This window comes from Gymnoscopelus braueri (assembly GCF_963280865.1).
Source record: "Gymnoscopelus braueri genome assembly, chromosome: 10".
In the NCBI taxonomy this organism is placed as follows: Eukaryota; Metazoa; Chordata; class Actinopteri; order Myctophiformes; family Myctophidae; genus Gymnoscopelus; species Gymnoscopelus braueri.
Genome location: NC_137611.1, coordinates 28,409,081 through 28,422,167, shown reverse-complemented (window position 1 = coordinate 28,422,167; position 13,087 = coordinate 28,409,081). Strand labels below are relative to the sequence as shown.

The 13,087-nt window shown below is 41.1% G+C and overlaps 1 protein-coding gene across 3 annotated transcripts in view; it reads right to left on the bottom strand.

Annotated features, from left to right (window-relative positions):
* The window catches only part of LOC308094376 (laminin subunit alpha-3-like), an 83,323-nt gene that overhangs the window by 2,031 nt on the left and 68,205 nt on the right, over positions 1 to 13,087 (bottom strand). For 2 of the 3 annotated variants that reach the window (XM_080440992.1, XM_080440993.1), the window contains exons 53-76: positions 12,930 to 13,071; positions 12,420 to 12,519; positions 12,212 to 12,328; positions 10,779 to 10,949; positions 10,473 to 10,624; positions 10,147 to 10,344; positions 9,881 to 10,026; positions 9,576 to 9,735; positions 9,022 to 9,149; positions 8,665 to 8,815; positions 8,450 to 8,548; positions 8,135 to 8,316; positions 7,512 to 7,629; positions 7,139 to 7,279; positions 6,860 to 6,990; positions 6,588 to 6,725; positions 6,265 to 6,385; positions 2,118 to 2,251; positions 1,790 to 1,970; positions 1,443 to 1,598; positions 1,073 to 1,238; positions 767 to 921; positions 339 to 432; positions 95 to 214 (exon numbers count right to left, since the gene is read on the bottom strand). In XM_080440992.1, the coding sequence (XP_080297118.1) occupies positions 95 to 214; positions 339 to 432; positions 767 to 921; positions 1,073 to 1,238; positions 1,443 to 1,598; positions 1,790 to 1,970; positions 2,118 to 2,251; positions 6,265 to 6,385; positions 6,588 to 6,725; positions 6,860 to 6,990; positions 7,139 to 7,279; positions 7,512 to 7,629; positions 8,135 to 8,316; positions 8,450 to 8,548; positions 8,665 to 8,815; positions 9,022 to 9,149; positions 9,576 to 9,735; positions 9,881 to 10,026; positions 10,147 to 10,344; positions 10,473 to 10,624; positions 10,779 to 10,949; positions 12,212 to 12,328; positions 12,420 to 12,519; positions 12,930 to 13,071 (3,401 nt within the window). Of the gene's footprint in view, positions 1 to 94; positions 215 to 338; positions 433 to 766; positions 922 to 1,072; positions 1,239 to 1,442; positions 1,599 to 1,789; positions 1,971 to 2,117; positions 2,252 to 5,114; positions 5,408 to 6,264; positions 6,386 to 6,587; positions 6,726 to 6,859; positions 6,991 to 7,138; positions 7,280 to 7,511; positions 7,630 to 8,134; positions 8,317 to 8,449; positions 8,549 to 8,664; positions 8,816 to 9,021; positions 9,150 to 9,575; positions 9,736 to 9,880; positions 10,027 to 10,146; positions 10,345 to 10,472; positions 10,625 to 10,778; positions 10,950 to 12,211; positions 12,329 to 12,419; positions 12,520 to 12,929; positions 13,072 to 13,087 lie in introns of those variants that run through there. The other variant, XM_080440994.1, reaches the window with a different exon arrangement.

Here is a 13,087-nt window from a genome sequence, read left to right as displayed (position 1 = left end):
TGTAGTGAAGATATGTAAATGATAAATAAACTGACTTCACTACTGTATGCAGTATAAGCATATATCATTTACCACAGTTCATAAAAACACTTACCAGGAATTCCACCAACATACAGGGGGTCTTTGGTCAAAGGGGTAATGGAGGATGGTGGGCCAATTTTATAACTGTCCACTGTGTCCACATGCAGTTGCACCACATTTTTCTGCTTGATCACTAAAACCAGACACACAGATTATCATTCATCTCACTATTGACCTTTTATTATGAATGTTGTCAATAATCTCAACCTCAGTTTATAGTAGATAATGTCCCGTTAAAGGGAATGTGGGCATTTTACCTGAAATTTTATGGAAAGTTCCGTCACACAGGTTGGTCTTGGGTGTGACTGACGCTTTGAATTCATTCATTCCATTCTTCACCTGTGCCACAACCTGTAGACATGGGTAGGTCCAAACTATGAGCATTATGTACAACGGCTATTATGAACACAGTTTATTTCTCGATGTTACTCTGACATCCCAACGTTAACCAAATAAACTCTAGCATCCAATACAATAGTTTATTGTATAATGCTGCTGTATTTGTATTAGTGATTAGCCGGTCGACCCGTAACCGTGGCGGGTCAAGAAATGTTTACTTTTTTTGCCGGGCGGGTTGGGTCAAATAGTGATGCGCAGGTTGACCTGTAACCTGTGGGTCAAGAAATTTAAACTTTTTTGGCGAGCGGGTAACTATTCCACTGTACCCATCCCCAAAAGGTCTCACCTCTCCTCTGAGCATGTAGAGGCTGAGATGGTGGTCCATAGTGGGTGTGGTTCTGGTCCTGTTAAAGTCTCCCACATGAAGCAGTAGTCCATTCAGATTCCTTGGACGGACTTCAAACAGCAGCTCAAAGCTGGAGCCCACAGCAAAGGAGTCATCTGTAACAAACGGTGAACACATTATCATCACTTTAACTGTCGCCATCATCATCATCATTGTCATCATTTATGACTGTACATATCAATAGTAAACATGACTTTGATGTCTCAACCAAAAGAGCAGCATTGTTTGCCTGAGTAATGTACTCACTGATAACAACATGTGCTCCTTTCCCTGAGAAATAAGCCCCATGCTGTGTCTGTCCCTCAAAGCAGGGGCCAATGCCATTATTGCTGCTCGGCTCTGGCATAGGTGTGCCATTCATCTTGAAGTTGCGGACACAGCCAAACACACTTTGCTTTGGGAGGATTTTCCACTGAAAGTAAATTTTAAAAAAAGGTCACTGTATAAGAATGTGTGTGTGTGTGTGTGTGTGTGTGTGTGTGTGTGTGTGTGTGTGTGTGTGTGTGTGTGTGTGTGTGTGTGTGTGTGTGTGTGTGCGTGTGCGTGTGCGTGCGTGCGTGCGTGTGTGTGTGTGTGTGTGCATGCGTGCCCGTTGGCTGTATGGCATTTGTCATACCTTTAATTCTTTGTGAAGGGACTCAGGGGCACTGCCCAGGTACAGAGGTGACAAGATGTCCATGGATGCGGCTTCATCATTTGTCAGCTGACCATCCTGAGCCCTGATTCCATCTACGACCAATCGGAACTTCTTCTTTTCCAGACTGAAGATGACCTGCAGGTATGGAGGTCACCACAAAAATATGAAATGGATTTATTTATTAAATATATTTATCATTTCAGAATAGTATAACTGGGCCTCTTCGAAGCGGAAAGGCATCCAATGCTAATAGTATAACGTGGATCATCATTTTCATCGTGTCTCATAACATAATGTCTTATTGTGATGTGAAGCAGCAAACTGACCGAGTGCCATTTCCCGTCATTGTACTTCTCACGATTGAAGATCTCCTTTTGTTTGCCTACAGACAGTCTGATCCTGCCCTTGGAAAGGTACAGAGCAAGGTGAGTGCGCCCTCCTCTGGTGGCAGCGAAGAATATTAGGCCCTCCTGAGAGCGGGTCCTGACATCTAGGGAGAAGTGGGGCCTAGGGCAATAATCAAAACAAATCACTTTGAGTGAGTGAGTGAGTGAGGGAGGGAGGGAGCATACGTGTGTGTGTGTGTGTGTGTGTGTGTGTGTGTGTGTCTTGTGCATGCTTTGATGTGGCAGAGTAATAAGATAAATTACACACTTGGGCTGCAGGGCTTGTGGTGGAAGTCTGTAGGTCAGCCTGCTAACAGTACCGCCCATGTGGTAGGCATGTTGGACCAGGGCTGGCATGGTGCACATGGAAAGACTGCCATTGGCTGCCTCCATAACATCATCCTAACATAACAGAGACAGCGACAAGAGATCACAAAAAGAAGACCATAAAAGACCAGTAAAAACATACAGTACTGTAGATCTGCATCTCCACCACTGCCACCTCAAGACTCTCCAGCAAGGTCCTGTAACTGAAAATGAATGTGCTTGGGAAGGAACGATAAGGTCAAGTGCCACAATTACAAACCAAAATAGACCTGTAGCAGAACCCAAGCCTGATGATGAATGTTGGACATACAGTATTCGCCGGTGCTACAGAAAACATAAGATCTGAGTGAGTGATGAACACTATGATCCCATTCTCATCATAGTCATAGTGCTACTTCGTTGTGTTAATTAATTTATGTTAAACTACTGTGCATATACTGTATATCTCTTACAGTATATAAGATCAAAGGAAAGGTACAGAGTTGGGTGTGGAGATTTGCTCTGAGCAGTAATATTATTCAAAATAATAAGTATTTACTGATCCCTGAGGGGATACTTTTTCTGCTTTTTGACCCACTGCTCAGGTGAGCGCATGGGTGAGAAGTTATGGAAGTGTCTCGCTTGATTGAACCGGGGACGTTCTGATTCCTTAATATCTACCTACTGCGCCAGTGCCACTGAGACCATAGCACAGGTTTCCATTGGAGCCTGTTTATCTATATTATATGTTTATCTACTTCCTCTTATTGATGGTCTATCAGGGACAAAGTTTTGTTATTAGATTATAAATTATATAATCTGCTTCCTATCTATTTTATGTGCCTACAGGCACTACAATTTCAACTACAGTAAACACAACTTTTATTTGATTTCATGGTGTTCTTATTTTGTGTAAATGTAAAATATATTAGTTGTAAAATGTATGTAGAAACTTAAATGTATTAGTTTCTACACCCCCAATTTTCTCTTCTCTAGGAGGATCCAGGGAGTAATCTTAAGGGATTTGAATTTTCATACTGTGGAATTTCAGACACACCTGACCTCCTGTGTGTACTCTGATATTCTTAACCACCAGCCCCAAAAAAAAAAAAAAAAAATCTAGCTCACAATGCGTCACATTGCACGTTCTGAGCTAAAAATGTTGTTGTAAAATGCTTTAAAATTAATTTTTATTTGAATATTATAATGACATGACCAAAATAGGGACACCAGGTTCAAAGTGATTAAGAGATGGATATAAAAATCACAGACATTATTAATAGTTTACTGTGTCAGAAGACGTGCTGGCAACCGCAAGAAAGTAATCAGAGACGAGATGAGTCACAAACCTTTGTGGTAGTAACCACACAATCAGGTCCCAACAAGGATATATGAGATGACAGGAATCTGGTTGTCATTTCACATCGAAGATCCTTTGTTTGTGCAAACAGACAGTTTTAGCCATGAGTGTGTTACCACCACAAGTGTTTGTGGCTCATCTTGTCACTGGTGGCTATTATAATGTCTATAACATGATAGCCAACATCATTGAATGGATGTGGGTCTTACACCCCTCAATCACCATATTACACAGCATGAAATATATATCTTGCTTTGCTTTGAGTTTTTAAGGTGGGTCTACTTTGTTTTTGTAAGGCATAAGTCAAACACTGGCTTTTAACCACATGAACCCTGGCGTCCCTATTCTGTGGCAAACAATCAGTAATAATAGTTTCTCTTTGCTATGGTTATTTTTTGGCAAAGACGTTTGGTCTAGAGGGAAGAAAAGGAGGGGACCTAGTATAGGCCTCTGTGGGACCACCAGTCGACGAAGTGTATAGGGTCAAACCCATTAAAACCGGGAAAGCATCTGTGTCATAATAGATTTTAGCAGTGGCTATTAAAAAATAGTGGATATACAAGCTCAGCTTTCTTGTACATCTGCTATTTTTGAACATTTAAAAAAAAATCTTGAAGATAACTACTTATTCAGAAGGCATTTGTAGAATTGGCCTCAGGTCTTAATGGGTTAAGTGAGTTTTATTTATTCTTTTGCGTTTCACATTTGAATAAGTTGCTGCACACATGTAAAGACTATCATTGGCTGGTAAGGTAGGGGAAGGAGACAGGTGGGAAAATGATTGCTGTAACGAAAAGGTCCCAAATTCAAGCTCTCTAATTCAATATTTAGGTGTCACTAATTACCTGGTAGATTATTCTGGGTATTAACATGGAATATGGAATGGAATAAATGTGTTGTATCTTATGTGCTTATGTGACCGATAGATGAAAGAAACAACAATATGAAACAATGCATGTTGAGAAGGTCCACACATCTTGGCCTCTTGTATTGTTTCTATGAAAATATCAATGCAGGCTGTTTTCACAGTAAACCATGATGCTGTTACTGTATGAATTAACCATTGCTTGATATAGTTCCAGGTCTGTTCTTTTAAAATCAACGTAGTCCCTGTAGTGAATTCCATATCCAATGGTAAGGATAAGGATAATTCCTTAAACAGGTCCGTTCATGAAAGTCCTTGCGGTCTTGTTTCCAATGAGGGCCTGTGAGCAATTAGGGGTTAAGAGTCTTGCTCAGGGACAAATTTCATTTAATCGACACATTTGCTGGCCTGGCCTGGAATCGTACCTGGGGCAACCAGGGCCTCTGGCTCCCTTGGCGGGCTCACTAACCACCCAGCTATGGCCGCCCCTTATTGCTTGGTTATTGCTAACAGTTAAAGATACGGTGATCAGGCTGGGTGATTGATTAGTAATTTAGTCCATTCAGTTGGTAATGGTGACATCTATGCTTACAATCAGTTGTGTTTGTAAATTAGTAGAATCATTAGATTTATGACACTTTTTTTTTTAAATGAGGTGCTTGTGAACGACTGGTTAGAAACATGTTAGAAACACATTTTTGTTAGTCATATGAAAAAAAGAGAGCAGACATGACTTCTTCACACATCACATTGTTTTGATATTATTGAGAGAAAACAGGAGTGTGTCAATGGAGTATACAAGTGACAAAACATTCTATTTAATGATCATGCAACATGTTAAGCAGTTAAATACATTAGAGATGAATCAATGCAAAAATAATCCAGGGGTAAACACACAAAAAAATAAAGTCAAAAGTCAGTAACGCTGACACAAAGTGTGACCATTCCAGTGACAATGTTTCTCATGTCAGAATCAGATTGTCATGAATATCTGCAGGCCTTAAGGCATCCATCCCTTTCTTCATCTCTGGAAACAAAGCAGCACAGTTATTGTAAACAATAGATCTACAACAGACGTGACTGGGATTAACCCATTAAGACCCCGGGGACGCATCTGTGTCATTTTAAGATTTATTTGGGCTATTCAAAAATAGCAGATATACAAGCTCATAGCGCGGCACCGAGTGCCGCGCTATGAGCTTTTTTTTTTTAATCGTGAAAATATGTGCAAATCTTTGAATATCTATATTTTTTATTTTGAGATGAGGGTCCGCTGCCAAATACATATAATTTTGGGTGGTCCTTGACATGAAAAAGGTTTTAAGAACCACTGATATTATAGCAACATACGTTTTTTTTTTTAACAGTTAGAGATTTAAAAAGACATTTGTAGAATCCCAAGAAGCAAAGATTTGAGTTACAAATGTTAGCTTTAAAAAATAAATATATTCAAAGATTTGCAAAAAAATTCACGATTTTTCTAAAATAGCAGATCTACAAGCTCGTAGCGCGGCACTCGGTGCCGCGCTATGAGCTTGTATATCTGCTATTTTTGAATAGCCAAAGAAATCAAAAGAGGTTGTAAATTTACTGTAAAAGGTTCAAGGTCAGTACTCTTAAAAATTGTTGTTTGTTCCTGCTGGCAAAGTGAATCAATGTCGATAGCAGTGGTTCTTCTCGTTGAGAACCACTGTTCTGCAGTGTTTATCATGTGCTCCAGATTAGTTCCATTAGTCACCACTGTCAGATGAGTTTACGTGAATGTTTAACACATTATAATTCTAATTGAACATGATATCTCAAATTTATACAGCGCTTTTCTAAGTACCCAAAGACGCTTACATTATACGGTGTGTGTGTGTGGGCATGAGGTTATATCATTACCTTCTTAGAATTGCGGTCCAGCATCAACTGCGGAGGTCTGTCACCTGTACATATGTCTAACAGGGTTTCTCCATTGGAATGGAAGTGGCTCAAGTCCTCAGCTACAAACAGATTGTCTGGCCTGCGGGGAACAGTCAAGAAAATTGTATATCTTGAGATACCATGGAAACTCTTTTAAATGACAAAATAAATGAGCAAAAAGGGAGGGGACCAATAATATAAGGTTAAAGAGTTTTTTTTTTAATGTGACAACAGAAATTAGAAATCTGCACCACAGAAATCTTGTTTTTTTTCCCATATAACATGAAGGGAAATTAGATTACCGTCTCATGTAGAGGTTGGAGAGGCAGCCTTTGAACGTGTCCTTTCCAAGGAACACAGAGCCACTTCCAGAGGTGCCTGTGTATGCTCTGGAACTCTGCTGCTGACCCGCATCCTTATCGTCGATATACAGCTCAATCCTGTTTGTTAAGATGAGCATAGTAATAATATTGTATAGATAGATGTATCACTGACTATTTATTGAGGTCAAAATGTAGATTCTTCTACATCAATTATATTGTATTTGTATGAAATAAGTCTTAATGTACTGTACCTCTGAGCTCTTTTGGTTGCAGTCAAATAATGCCATTGGCCGTCCTGGTACTTTTCTTTCGATTTCCAGACCTTGTCTTTGGACTTCAGGACCACATAGCCTCCTTCTAAAGCAATTTCAATTCCAGGGGCCTAGAAAATAGAGAAAATAGAACTACATGTTATATAGGGTGGAAAGCATGGTTTTGTTATCCCGTACAAATCACTAATTAATAGTTTGCAGTACAGTATGAACACACAAAGAAAATAAATTGAAGGACAATGCAAATGAAGGACTGACCGACTGGCTCTCTTGCAGAAGGAGACCATTTTCATTTGTGCTCTTGAAACCCAGTGAGACGGTAACATCACCAGCCAGGCTAAAGCCACTGAAGTTCGCTGACAGAGAACTCTCCAAGTTGAACTCTGCTTTACGAATTGCCTGAAAAAAAGACATGGAAGTGGTACATCAGCGCAATTACTTGGAACATCATCTGGACTGTGGGAAGGGAGGCCTCACAGCGTAGAACAGCACATAATTAACCACTTAAACCCTATATTCGTTGTATGTCAAATAGAGAAAGAATAGTCAAACTATAAGCTCACATGTTGTGAGCTTGGTTCATATGCTTAAAAGGTAACAGTTCTGTCAAATTGGCATGTTAATGTCTTACCAGGAACTCTGGTATACATCCTTTGCTGATGCCCACTTTCTCTTCAAAGGGTTTGTATTCTTGGTTTATGGTGATAGATCTGACACATCCTTTCAGTGGGATTGCGGTAATATTATTTCTGTGAGAGAAAACAAGAAATGTATTTATTCTCTGCAGAATGGGATGAAGGTTACTGTATAAGCACATACACATCAAATGAATATGATGCCCACCCTTTTCTTAAGCCAATTCCCCCTTGTGCTGTACATTAGTCCCTTGTCACTGCTGACCCCTACTGGTTGGTTGACTAGGGAGGGTGTAGGTGAACATGTGTTTCCTCTGATACGTGTGGCCCTTCCAGTCCGTTTCTTTTTACCTGACACAGTCAGGAATTTCACCGGACATAACGCATGCGGAGGAAAGAGATATTCCTCTCGGTTCCACTCCCCGCTGAACAGGCCCCCTAACCAACCAGCAGGAGTCGCTAATGTAGCGACAGATTTTGTGTTAGTTGGAGCGCCCGGCAAAGCCAGATGCACCGCAGAGAATTTCAACCCCTAGGGTCTGTGGTGTTGGGCAGGAACATTACACCTTGCACCACCCGAACACCTCAAACATTTTGATGAAAGCTGATAATCACATACTTTTCCCTCAGGTTTAGGGGTGCGCCACCGAGGTAGTATTCAGAGAATTCTCCTTTGGTGTACTCAGCCTTGGCTTTGACGACTACTTCAGCGACTACTTCAGGTGACGAAATGACTTTAATCTCCTTGTCCCCGCCTGATTCAATAACAACGAGAACCTGAGAACCTTGCAGTTGTTTATTCTGAAGAGAGGAAAGAAGAGAGATGTTATTGAATCAACATAGTTCATTTCATCTCAGTTTTCCCAGCTTGGATTGGTGAAGACAACTGGAAAAGTTACTGTAAATGACTACATACAGAGCTCCAAACACTCACCGCTGGGAATATCTTTTTGTCACTTTTAACTGGTGCTGGGAGCAAGTTACTTCTGATAACAATGAAGCCCCTTTCAATTGTCACGCTGTAGTATTTGTGCTGTGAAAGAGAGAAAATGTATTAACATCAGAACTATTTCACATGGCACCATCAGTTCGATAAAATTCACGAAATACTTGGACACAAAATCACAGGTGTAGTAAATACAAATGTACCTCATTTCCAATGTAGATGAGCAGGCCATTCTCAGAGTGACTGGAGATGCTTTGAGACATTCGGAGGGTGGGCTTGGGCTTTTTCCCAGGTATAGACATCCTGCCATATCCATTGCCTTCCAAGTACACAACATCATTCGGAGGAATATATCTGGGTTGAAGTGAGATTAAAGTCAGCAAAATAAACTATGACAGCCTTCAACTGCTTATTTAGATTGTACCGTCTACTGTACTGCAAAACAAAAGTGGTTTCTGAGAGTTTATTTATTATTTATAAATGTTTTCATTACAGGGAAAATACAGTGGGATACCATGGTGACGAAGTATTAAATAGCACCATTCATTCGAAGAGCGTACCTCTTGCATGGAAGCTCCGGGTTGACGTTGACAGCTTTGTGGAAGTTGTAGAGACTAGCGGATTGGTCGTTGAAGCGGAACAGCTCGATGCAACCAGTATAATTTGGAAGTTTGAGCGGTTCTGGTGGCTGAGGAAGAACATAAGATGTGAAACATAAATTTTCATTGCAAGCATCACTGAACTAAGGTCATTGTGTCCACACGCACGCAGACGCGCACATGTATGCACACCCAGCAAATACATATTCTGATGATCATAGTCACATTTTTATTGATTTCATTGTTTAACTTCATTGTCACTTTATACTTGTTGTTGTTAACACACAATGTGTTCTATTAACCTTCTGCAGTCCAACTCTTATTTATTCCCTAGACTCAAATGTTGTGTTGCTTTTGCTTCTTTTGAGATTATATGTTTTTTACAAGACCTTTTTTTGTTTATTTTTATCTGATCTGGACAAATATTTTGTTTCTGTTTTTCTTTTTATTATGAGGTGTTTTTACCTATTTACTTTTAGTATGTTTTGTTATTGTGTTATACTGTATGAGCTCACAGTGAAGTCAGCAGGGTAGCCTCCGATGTAGAAGACAACCTCACTGGACTTGAGATCCAAAAGGTTCTTGGTTTCCTGTCCCTGTTTGCTGTCCGTCTTTTCAGTTTCAGAACCAGTTGTGAAGGCCTTGGTGAGGATCAGTTTTGCATCCTGGTAAATTCTAAAGAATATATTATACACACAGTATGTTACTAAATACCCAAGTTATATCCTTAGCTATTACATCCAAGCTATTGCCTTTCCAAGTACTTGTATTTAGATAATTTTTTAAATGACAGATTCTGTTGAACAGTTGAACAGATTACCTGTTTAGATCCACTTTGTCAAAGACAGGTATCGTTGTAGAGGGGGTGGTTTCGCCCGACTTAATCTCAGTCTCCACTCCGTTTAATTTGTACACACAGTACAGCACATTGTTCCTCAGAGCCAAACCTATGTAGTCTTTAGACGACTGGAACAGATAAAGAAGTACATTTTAGGATATCGCAAGTATGCCCCAACACACCAGCTGCAAAATGTCAACTCCAACGTGTGTGGAAGTCATGTGTTTTGGTACGGTGCGCTCACTCACGTCTTTATTGCCGAGGTAGAGCACAAACATGTCTCCTTTGTTGGAGGCCTGTCTGCGTCTGCGTCCGTCTCCCCTACTGGGGGGCGCGTCTCTCTGCAGGGACAGAGACATGGACGTATAGGCCTTCAGATCATCCAAATCCCTCGGGGGGCGCAGCTCCACATGGCCATTACCAGAGAATTTCATGGGGACCACCACCTGGAGAGAAGAAATGGACAAGATGAGTGGTAAATGAAAATTGTATCGTTCAGTTCTGGGTTCAAGGTTCATGGTATGGAAGCTAAATGGCTCAAAAGGGATTCCTGAACAATGTTCACTTCCTTTACCCTGTCGGCTGCGTCGCGGGCTTGTTCAATGAGCTCTTTGATCTTCTGGATGCTCTCTGATATGTTGCTGATAGGTGAGATCTCAGAGCTGAGGTTCTCCACCTCTGAGATCTTCTTTTCTAGCGATGGGATGGTGTTCAACAGGTTCTTCACTGCAAAGAGAGAACGACAGAAAGAAAGTCAAAAGAAAGTGGAGCTCCATGTCCCTGTTGCTGCAGAGAGACGAGCCCCTGAGTAGGGGAGACAGGCCTCCAACAAAGGAGACGATCTTTTATGTAGGTGCCATCTTCTCCTCATCGCCCTCACCTGACTCGTTCACGTCATCCATAACGCTGCTGAGGTTGGAGTCCGGGGGAGTGATGTTGATCTTCTCGATTTCATCTCTGATGCCCTTCAGTTCGTCCATGGTTTTGCTGGCTGTGTCGTTGGCAGACGATGCCTTCCTCTTGGCTTCGGCGATCACATCAGCGATGTCATCTGGTTGTCAGAGACGGGGAAAAGAAGAGACGCAGGGTGAGCTGCAAGCGCTGGACCTTGCTCACTCATTCAAACACTTAACCCATTAAGACCTGGAACGCATCTGTGTCACTTTAGATTTCTTTGGCTATTCAAAAAAAGCTGATATACAAGCTCATAGCGCGGCACCGAGTGCCGCGCTATGAGCTTGTAGATCTGCAATTTTTTTATTTAAAAAAAAAACGTAGAATTTAGATTCTTTTTAAGAATTGCCTCAGGTCTTAACTCATTGAGTGCCCGAATTATTTCTGGCTATTTCTGGCCAGTGCGATTTTTTTTTTAAGTAAAAAGAAAGTGCTTAGGAAGCGAGATACAGCCTTTTTCAGTTATAAGTTAAACAAGGAGTGGATGGAGCTGCAAATCTTCGGATAATGATATCTTGTTTTTTTTTTCTATTTTTTTCAAAAACACGCAAAACACGTTAATGGCACGTTGCACCATAGCGGTAAAACACGTGAAACACATTAATGGCACTCAATGAGTTAATGGGTTAACCACTTTCAACATGGCGACCCTATTTTGGGAATCGTTATAGGGGAAACCTTTCAAAGATTTTTAACGTTTTTCGAAAATAGCAGATCTACGAGCTCGAAACGCGTCGCATCGTCACACGTTGTGAGCTTGTAAATCAGCTATTATCGCCACGCAACACCATCGTACGGCCACCCTATAAAGTATGGCTTTAGTGGTTAAGCAGTTAAGCGATGCTAAACCCTTTAACACATTAACCGCCAAGAACGTAGTCCTACGGTCCGTTAAATCCAACTGTTAAGCGCCGAGACCGTAGCCCTACGGTCCACGGTCTTTTCGCGCTAAAAATTTCCAGGTGCACTTTCGGAATTTTTTTGATCCACTTCCGTTTCCGGTTTGATGACCGGAAACTGAATTATTTGGGATCCGGTTTTGACGATCACGTCCGCCCTCGTTCTACAGACGAAACTGAAACTCAATTCTCTTCCTGTAGTTTTTTCTCCTCGCATTTCACTGTTTAACGTAATCCGCTCTAACTACAACATGGATACCCCGTTTGACACGTGGTTTTCACTGGGAGATACAGTGGGATGTCGCGGATGTAAACAGACCGTGTACGGCTCAATCTTAAGGATTTTAACAAGATCTATGGCGACATGAAAAAAACAAAAAAACAACAAAAACACTGGTGAGTACATTATGAGATTAACCTCTGGCGGTCGATGTGTTAATCTTACAGTTGTTTGCTGTACCTCTTTTGATGCTATTTAATTCTGTCTGTGCCTTAAGAAGGTCCTTCTCCAAGGCTTTCTTCTTCTTCTCCGCGTTCTGCAGACGTCTCTTTTGGTCACTGAGGTCATCGGCAGCATCTGTTGAGGCAAAGCCAGAGTTACTTAACTGAGCTATCCCAGGTTTGATATGTTGTTATTTGATATTGAAACAGATGACATGGCTGAATACCCTGAAGAGCTGTCTTTGCCTCCTTTCCGTCCTTCAGTAGGTCGTTGGCGCTGTCTTTAAGTTCTTGAGCTCTCTTCACAAGGTCCTCTTTCTTGACGTCCTAAAAAGGGGGAAAAGCGTTGGAAAAGCTCTTACTCGGGATTACATTAGCTGGAGAGGATGGGGTTTTTATCGCCAGTGGGTATATGTTTTATCGCTGCTTCAGGACAGACTAAATTAAATACATTCATTTCCCTTTCCCTTCTGATATGTTTGATATTTATGGTTGAAAATATAAAAATGTAACAATTTAATAAAAAAATTAAACATTAACCCTGGCGTCCCTATTTTGGGCAAAAGTAAGACATTCATCAAAATATGTCAATATATGTACGGTTTCTTTTTTGTATTAAAAACAATATAAAATAATAGCAGATCTACAAGCTGACATGCATCACACTGAAACGGCCACTATCTGTGGGCTTACGTGGTTATGTTTGTTTTGTGTGTGCGTGTAGTAGAGAAGCTTACATCCAGGGCCTTGTCTGCCGCACGTTTGGCCTCTTTGGCTGCCGCCTCGGCAGCATTGATGGCATCTGTGATGTTCTTGTAGGCGTTGATGGCATCCATGGCGTCACGCACATCAGAACCACCACTGGAGTCCCTCACGGCACTGTCGGACAGGACAA